The 8,938-nt window shown below is 41.8% G+C and overlaps 1 protein-coding gene across 6 annotated transcripts in view; it reads right to left on the minus strand.

Moving 5' to 3' along the window:
* The window catches only part of Chfr (checkpoint with forkhead and ring finger domains), a 34,809-nt gene that overhangs the window by 10,940 nt on the left and 14,931 nt on the right, over positions 1-8,938 (minus strand). For 4 of the 6 annotated variants that reach the window (XM_010604234.3, XM_010604232.3, XM_010604229.3 and 1 more), the window contains exons 7-10: positions 8,050-8,217; positions 3,468-3,627; positions 2,224-2,378; positions 1,930-2,119 (exon numbers count right to left, since the gene is read on the minus strand). In XM_010604234.3, the coding sequence (XP_010602536.1) occupies positions 1,930-2,119; positions 2,224-2,378; positions 3,468-3,627; positions 8,050-8,217 (673 nt within the window). The remainder of the gene's footprint in view (positions 1-1,929; positions 2,120-2,223; positions 2,379-3,467; positions 3,628-8,049; positions 8,218-8,938) is intronic. The other 2 variants (XM_010604231.3, XM_010604230.3) reach the window with 1 other exon arrangement.

The following is an 8,938-nucleotide window of genomic DNA, read 5'->3' on the forward strand; positions in this document are numbered from 1 at the left end:
CCTGGAAAAAAAAAAAAAAAAAAAAGAATACAACACACAATTGCCAAGGCCAGCAAGAGCTCACAGTGCTCATCTGCACGGTTCCTCACTGCCCTAAGTCACTTGTCACCATTGCACTTCATATCTACTTCAGAAACTACTAGGAAAAAAGTTTGTAAAAAAAGAATCCATAGATAAAGTATACATGACTCTCATATCAGAATCTGCCTTTGTAAGCTCAAACCAATGGCCAGAAACAATGGAAGAAAAGAAGATCTGACCAAATAAAATGAGATCACAGTGAAAGGAACAAACAATTCCATTTCTCAGGAAAAAGATAAACGAAAAGCCATATCCTTTTTTCCCCCACTAAACAGCCAAAGAGAACTGCTTGTGTGTTCCTAGTAATGGTGTCAGTGTTATCTTTCTGATGGGCAACTGGATAACTCACATACCAAAGTCCAGCAAAGTATAATACCCAGTCACTCCTTTAACTCAACTGTCTCATGTCTATATATTTCTCTCACTCAAACTGCTGGTCATATGCATAAATTTAAATATAAGGACGTGTGCCACAGCACTGTTTTGAAAAGCAAAATGTTGGGAAATCTCAGCATTCTGAATGCAATACAATCCCAACACTTTAATAATACTTATTAATAAGGGCCAGGGATTTAGCTCAATGGCACCGTGCCTGCCTCATAAGTGCAAGGTCCGGAGTTCAATCCTTAGCACTGAAAAAAAAAAAGGAAAAAGAAAAAGAAATACTTATTAGTATATTATGTTTTATTTTAAAAATATGCAAATGAGCTGGGCATGGTGGCACTTGCCTGTAATCCCAGCACTAAGGAGGTTGAGCCATTGAGTTCAAAGCCACCTGGGCTACATGGTGAGTTCAAGGCCAGCCTGAACTACACAATGAAACCCCATCTTAAAAAAAAGAAATGCACATATGGACACATTTATGAATGATAGATGGATATAACAAAATATTAACACTAAGGTTGAGGGTGTGGCTCAGTGGCAGAGGCTTGTCTAGTATGTGTAAGCCCCAGGTTCCATCCCTAGCACTGCAAAAACAATTTTTTTTAACTAAAAAAGAAAAAACATTGACACTTCGGATTAGTGATTCTTGGCTTTCTTCTTTTTCTTGATCATTACCACTAAATTCTACAAAAAGTAATAAAAATAATAAAAGTTTGGTTTTTTTAAAAGTATCTTTTAAATATCATGCCCTTGGCCCAAAATGAAAATCCTGGATTTCAGAGTTAAAAAACATCAGCTTGTCAGCACATAAAACAATGTCTTGCAGCGTTGTGTCCTCTTAGCCAGGGCACTGTGCCTTTTCTGTGATGCTGCTTTGTAAATGCTAACACTGACACTTATGGTGGAGCACTTTATGGTCACTAAATAGACCACAAGAAATAAATGTACCTGCATAGGGAAAAATAACACAATCAGGACCCTTTGACACAGTAGTTAATCAAGGCCCACAGTGTGGAGTCTGAGTAAATGGTGGTTGGACGAGGGTTCAATACCCACTGTGGCTACCTGGGGGCTCACACCGTGCTCGTGGCTACTCTAGAAAACATCAGGTCTTGGCCATGATCCACTGCCAGAAAACAAGCAGAAACCATTAAGGAATATGGCTAAGGCCCCAGCTGCCCACTCACAGACAATTCTTTTTGTTTTGTTTTGTTTTTTTGGTACTGGGGATTAAACTTGGGACCTTGCACTTTTGAGGAGGCTGTGGAACCACTGAGCTACATCCCCGGCCCTACAGCCAACTCTTTTTTTTTTTTGGTACCAGGGATCGAACTCGGGTCCTTGTCCTTGCGAGGCAGGTGCTGGAACCACTGAGCCAAATCCCTGGCCCCAGCCAACTCTTAATAACAGTACAGACCACACTTCTAGCTCCCACATCCCATACTGAGCCAGCACAGAATTTACCTTATGTCTGAGGATTCACTGTCGACATCTGACAGCACCAGCAGGTCATCTGAACTTCCTTCCTCATCAGAAAAAGACCTCCTGACTTTGGGCTGCAGCATGTCTTGAGTGATTTTATTTCTGGCATCCATACTGCGCACATCTTCTTCACTGCGACTCTTGTCTAGATTCCAAGGACACACAGCATTCACTAGGAGTGGAAAATGACCAGGGATATACAAGCTAGGCTGCTGAGAGCTTTGCTCCCACCCCAGCCCATGAAGAGGGAAAGGATTTGGTGGCCAACCCACTTGCCTGGGTGCTGGATGAGGTACGCTTCCACAAGGTTGTTGAGGATGTGGTTTTTACAGATTCTCTCCACTGGACAGCGGCATGTGGGGCACAGGGATGAGCGTTCCATCCAGCCAGAGTAGCAGGCTGCACAGAATGTGTGCATACAAGGCTGCAAACTGGAGGAACGAGAAGGACAACTCTCCAAGCACAGCCACCTAGGACTTGCCTGGGACCCTGGGACCAGATCTTCAGCAGGCCCTCCACCATAAGGACAAGCCGGAGCAGAGCCATGGCAAACCATGGGTCTCTGCACTATCCAAACTAAAATACTTCAGCTCAGTATTGGTTCATAAAAAGCTAGAGCCTACATGGCCTCTGTCTTTAAAAGTGATCGTGAAAGGGCCAGGGATCTAGCTCAGTATTTCTACTGCCTACCTCAAAAGCACAGGTCCTAAGTTTGATCCCCAGTAACAAAGAAAAAAGAAAAAGTGATTCAGGAGAGCAGTGACTTCAGGAACACAAGCAACAAAGAAAATGAGTGTTTCTCTGTTGTGTGAAAACTGGTTTTACAATGATAATCCTGACCACAGAGAGCTAGAGCCTCCTGTATAACCAACCCACGCAAGAAGAAAGCCGCACAGAACAGTCCAGCAAGTATCGATTTCTCTGTTATCTTTAGCACCTTACTCTGTTAAAGTGATTCTCAGCTGAACATTGTGTGTTGTAACTTTGATAAACATTCCATTTTTGTTTATTACTGGTATTTTTTTGATTTGTCAGATCTTGTGACTATTAAAGTACCAGTAATTTAAAGTGAAAAAAAAAAATGAGTGATTCAGATTGAGGAGATTCAACCTGGGTAGATTCCACTGCCCAGGTTCTCACACAAAAGAAAGAAGGGTCTTCTCAAGCTACATCTGGGACATTCATTCTATGACAAATATTGTTTAGTTAACCAGGGAATATTTAAGATGTGATATAGTTTGCTTGATCTATCTGCAAGGCTGTGTCCAGGCTTGCTGGGTTACCCATGACTCATGTCAGCCAAAACCAATGCTGCCAAGATACTTGAGGGTTCTACAGCCTTGGTCTCCAGGCTCCAGAGTTTCTCCTTGTTGGCCACATGAGTAAAATGAAAATGCCAACCTCCACAGTCTGGGCCAGTGAGGACCAAAGACTGCATGAACCCATCCTCCTCCCATGGGTCAAGTGTCACACAGACTCAGGCCTCCCAAGGAGGCGGTCTGGAGTGGGAGGCAATGTACCTCACACAGTCATGCAGCAGGTCCTGGCAGATGATGCATGTGAGTGTCTCCTCCATCTTGTCTGGCTTCATGGTGGCAACTCTAGCGTCCTCATGGGTGGCCTGGGCATTTCTACACTGGTCTGTGACCATCAATGGCACGTTTGGATCCAGTTCCCCATCTGCAAGAGAATGGGATGAGTTCTGACTGCTACAACCAGGGAGGGCATCAATGTGTAGCCTTTCTGTTTAACAAACACTTCAACCTGTGGACTGTCTGCCAGCAGCAGAAGACATGCAGTCCTTACCATCCATGGGTTTGCATTTACACAGGATATATTTTAAGAAAGCCCCAAGGGCTGGTGATTTAGCTCAGTGGTAGTGCCTGCATGGCATGCACAAGGTCCTGAGTTTGATCTCTGGTACAAAAAAAAAACAAACAAACAAAAAAAAAAACAGCAAGCCACATATAAGTCTTATAATCTGGTATGTCTAAATTCTGTTTTAGAATAGTGATTTATGGGCTGGGGATTTGGCTCAGTGGTTCCAGCACCTCCCTAGCAAGCACAAGGACCTGAGTTGAATCCCTGGTACCAACAAAAAAAAAAAAAAAAAAAGGAATAGTGATTTACCAAACCAGGCACAGTGGCACACACATATTGTATTTTGGGCCAAGGGCATGATATTTAAAAGATACTTTAAAAAAAAACCAAACTTTTATTACTTTTATTACTTTTTGTAGAATTTAGTGGTGATGATCAAGAAAAAGAAGAAAGCCAAGAATCACTAATCCAAAGTGTCAATGTTTTTTCTTTTTTAGTTAAAAAAATTTTTTTTTGCAGTGCTTGGAACCTGGGGCTTACACATGCTAGACAAGCCTCTGCCACTGAGCCACACCCTCAGCCTTAGTGTTAACATTTTGTTATATCCATCTATCATTCATAAATGTGTCCATGTGTACATTTTTTTTTTAAGATGGGGTTTCATTATATAGTTCAGGCTGGCCTTGAATTCACTATGTAGCCCAGGTGGCTTTGAACTCACTATGTAGTCCAGGGTGACCTTGAACTTGCAGTTCCTGGCTCAACCTCCCTAGTGCTGGGATTACACGCAAGTGCCGCCATGCCCAGCTCATTTACATATTTTTAAAATAAAATATAATATACTAATAAGTATTTCTTTTTCTTTTTCCTTTTTTTTTTGGTACTAAGGATTGAACTCCGGACCTTGCACTTATGAAGCAGGCATGGTGCCATTGAGCTAAATCCCTGGCCCTTATTAATGAGTATTATTAAAGTGTTGGGATTGTATTGTACTCAGAATGCTGGGATTTCCAAACATTTTGCTTTTCAAAACAGTGCTGTGGCACATGTCCTTATGTTTAAATTTATGCATATGACCAGCTACTTGACCTGGCTGGGAGGGTAAAGCAGAAAGGCTTTTTTGTTTAACCTTGCTATGTACCCTGGGATGTTCTCAAACTCGAGATTCTCCTGCTTCAGCCTCCCCGATGCTGAAATGACAACAGTACACCAACAAGCCTGGCTAGAAGGATCATAAAGGCCAGTTCTCAAAAAAAAAAAAAATTATGTAAATGCCATTTTAGGTTTTCTTTGGGGGGCGGTACCAGGGAATCAAACTCAGGTCCTTATGTTTGCAAGGCAGGTGGCAGAACCACTGAGGTAAAATCCCCAGCCCCAATGCCATTTTAGTTTATACAAACAACAAACATGACCTCTGTACATACAGAGATATGACAGAAAGCAAAGATTCTAACGTAACACCAGAAGCCTTTTTTTTTTGGCTTTGTTTTGAGACAAGAGTTTTGCTATATAGCCCAGGCTGGCTTTGAACTTGTAATGACCCTCCTTCCTCAGCCACCCAAGTGCTGTTATTATAGTTGTGCACCATCACGTCCGGCACCAGAAGCTTTAAAATATTTTTTTACTCCTGTTTTTATGGGATATTAGAGACTGAACCCAGGGCTTCATATAAGCTACAGCCCCAGCTCTTTTTGAGACAAGGTCTTGCTAAGCTGCTAAGTTATCCAAGCCAGCCTTGAATTTATTATCCTCCTGCCTCAGTCTCCTAGAGGGCTGGAATTATAGGTGTGTGCCAACATACCTGGCTTCCTGGTATGTTTTTATTTTCTATTTACACAAGTATATATCATCAAAGATCAACTTTATTTTTGTTGTGGGCAGTGCTGGGAACTGAACCCAGGGCCTTGCATATATGAGGCAAGTACTCTGCTGCTGGGCTCCAACTCAACACATTTTTATTTATTTATTTTTTTGCAGTACTGGGGATCAAACTTGAGACCTTGCATTTGTGAAGCAGTCAGCAGCACCACTGAGCTAAATCCCTGGCCCTCAACCCATTTTTAACTAAACAAACACTGAGTTGTGTAAAGTGGTGCATACATGTAATCCCAGCATTCTGAGAAGCTGAAGCAGAACGCAAGTTTGAGGCCACCATGGACAATTAGTGACTAGAGACCCTGACTCAAATTTTTAAAAAATTTAAAAAGCTCAGTGCAAAGGTCCTGGATTCAATCCTCAGTAATGAAGAGAAATTGCACACAATTTAAAAAGTCATATATAAGGTATGATTGAAACAGTGAATGTTTAAAATATTAGTGTGTATTATACATTGCCATTATTTCTCCTCAAAGTACTCCCTTCTCCTTTGAACATACTTATCATTTGTGCCTCTTTTTTTTTTTTTGGCTTTTTGAGGCAGGGTCTCACTTTGTAGTTTAGGGTGGCCCTGAAGTTACTATGTAGTCCAGACTGGCTTTGAACTTGTAGCAACTCTCCTGCCTCAGCCTGCCAAGTGCTGGGATTATAGGCATGCACCACACCGGGCTCTCTAGGGCCACTTTCTGAAGCAGTTCTGCAAATCTTCTTTCTTGTGTTTACAAGGTGCGATAAAAAAAATACAGTGAATGCTGCAGAGAGTGCTATCCTATAGAAAAGCAGCCTCGTAAAAACATGGCGATGTGTCCTCATCCTCTTTAGTCATTAGATCTAGCTCCATGCAACTTGTGGCTCTTCTCCAAAGTCAAAATGATCATGAAAGAGTATTTGGAATCAACTCAGGACACTGAGGCAACTAGAACAGTGCAACTAAAGACACTTGGGGAAAAAGGTCTTCCAAAGCTGCTCTAGAAAGTAGCAAGAATAATGGTTGTGTTTGAAGAGGAGTTATTTTGAGGGTGAAAATTGGCAATATGTCTTTTACTGTAATACATTTTAAAAAATTTAAAACACTTAGGCCAGGCATTTAGCTCAGTGGTGCTGCTGCCTGCCTACAAGCATAAGGTCCTGAGTTTGATCCCTGATACTGAAAAAGAAAAGTTAAATACTTAACATATTTTTAGATCACACCACACGGAAAACAAATGCAGCCATTCTCTACCCAGTCTTTTCTCACCTAGGTTTTCCTCTTTTGAGGAATTTACTTTGGTGTCTTTTCACAATTTCTTCTGGTATTTACTTCCATATGTGTGTTGTACTGATACATTTGACTTAGCAGTTTATTTTATTTTTTTGCCTATACTGAGGATCAATCCCAGAGCCTTGCACATGCTAGGCAAAAAAGAGATTTACCACCAAGCTATCACCTCATCCCTGGTTATCAATGTTAGATATCACCTTTTGTCACCCATTAATATAGTGAAGTATTTTGACCCCTGAGGTCCCTTTCACAATATTATTTAACACAACTATTGGTTAATTATATTGTATGACATCATTATGCTCATGTTCAGTACTGCTGAGCCAAGTAGAATACTAAAATTGTTTTTTGCCTTATACAAATTTTCATTTTTGCTAGAGGTAAAATTGCTTTATTTTATAGCTCTTATATTTTCTCATGTAACTGTTGCTGATTCTCTCCACATCCTCAGGCAGATCTGCTGTTTTCCACCAGCGTTCAGAGACTCCGGCTTCCTCCCTGAGGACCTCCTCCCTCAATCCTGCCTTTTATACTGCTCATGGCCAGTGGTTCCTGGGCCTGCTGTGTAACAATCACTGCATCACCACATTCCCAAATACTTTAATAGTCTTTTAAACTTTGGCTTCTATAGATTTTTTTTTTCTCTAAATCACCTTTCATGTGAATGTTCAAGCTATTGCTTAAACATACTATTTATTTTTGAAACAGATTTTTCTCTATGAAGTCCAGACTGGCCTTGAACTCGAGGCAATCTTTCTGCCTCAGACTCCTGAGTGCTGGGATTACAGACATAAACCATCACATTTGGCTTAAACATAACACATTTTTAAAAATTATTGTCACATCCCATGACAGAAGACTCTAGTATCAATCCTGCAATTCAGAGCATAGCCTGGTCATGAACATAGTTCTATCTAGATTATGCAATCCAGAAAGAAAGCACCAACATTTTCATTCAGAAAACATGAGGTGTGACAGGTGTCAGTCTGAGACAGAGTGCTGGGGCAGGGTCTATGTGCTTCTGCAAAATGCAGCCCTTCAAGACCAAAGCCACTGCACCACAGAGCACCAGCAGTCAGTAGCCCAAGGGGCTCCCAAGGAGCTCATGAGAGGACAAAGGGTGCCTGGAACTGCAAGACTCTGACCTTCTTTCATCTTCTTCTTCATGGGCTCTAAATCCTCCTGGTCCTGGGGCCCTAACAAAGAACAGGGTATACCTTCTCCGTCTGGGGGAGCTGAAGTGAGGCCGGAGAGTTCGTCACTTGCCACAAATGGAATACATCCTTTCAGGGAGATGCCTGCACCTCCAGACCCTGTGAAAGGTCAAACAAAACAGGTTCCAATTCATCTACATCAGAAGGAAAGAACATGTTGAGAAAGTGTCACTGATTGAAACTAATGTGTAGTATTAATCCGAGCAGTCACATTTTTTGTTTTGTTTTGTTGTGGTCCTGAGGATTGAAATAGCAGATTTCACACTGAGCTACAACCCAGCGCTTTTTTATTTTGAGATAGGGTCTCACTAAGTTACCTCAGCTGGGCTCAAACTTATGATCCTGCCTCAGCCTCCTAGAGTACTGGGATTACAGGTATAAGCCACCAAATTTGGCAAGATGTTATAGCTTAAAAATGATACATAACTCACCAGAAATACTGCATGCACAAGTTATGTGTCTTAAATGTACCTGGGCTTACTACTGTGCAAGTGGAGCCAGGGAACGTGGTACACCTTAACATACACTGAGGTCTGTGACATGATCAGCCCTGAACACCAGGGCTACCACATGTAAATCCACACGCCAGCAATCACAATGCACATTATCTGGCCAATAGCCCCCAAAAAGGAGCAAGCCAAGGACTCTTCAGAAAGGACTGGAGACCGTGGTATGTGTGACAAAGAAAGGGAGTGGAGCCACACAGGCAGGAAGAGTTCTGACCCAGTTCAGCAAGAAGCTGGAGTCCCAAACGAATAAGCTTGGCAGAAATGTTGGCAAGCTTCCCAATACCCTCTGTTTTTTTTTTTTTTTTTTTTTT

This window comes from Fukomys damarensis, unplaced genomic scaffold, assembly GCF_012274545.1.
Source record: "Fukomys damarensis isolate Sample0158 unplaced genomic scaffold, DMR_v1.0_HiC HiC_scaffold_12, whole genome shotgun sequence".
Taxonomy (NCBI): Eukaryota; Metazoa; Chordata; class Mammalia; order Rodentia; family Bathyergidae; genus Fukomys; species Fukomys damarensis.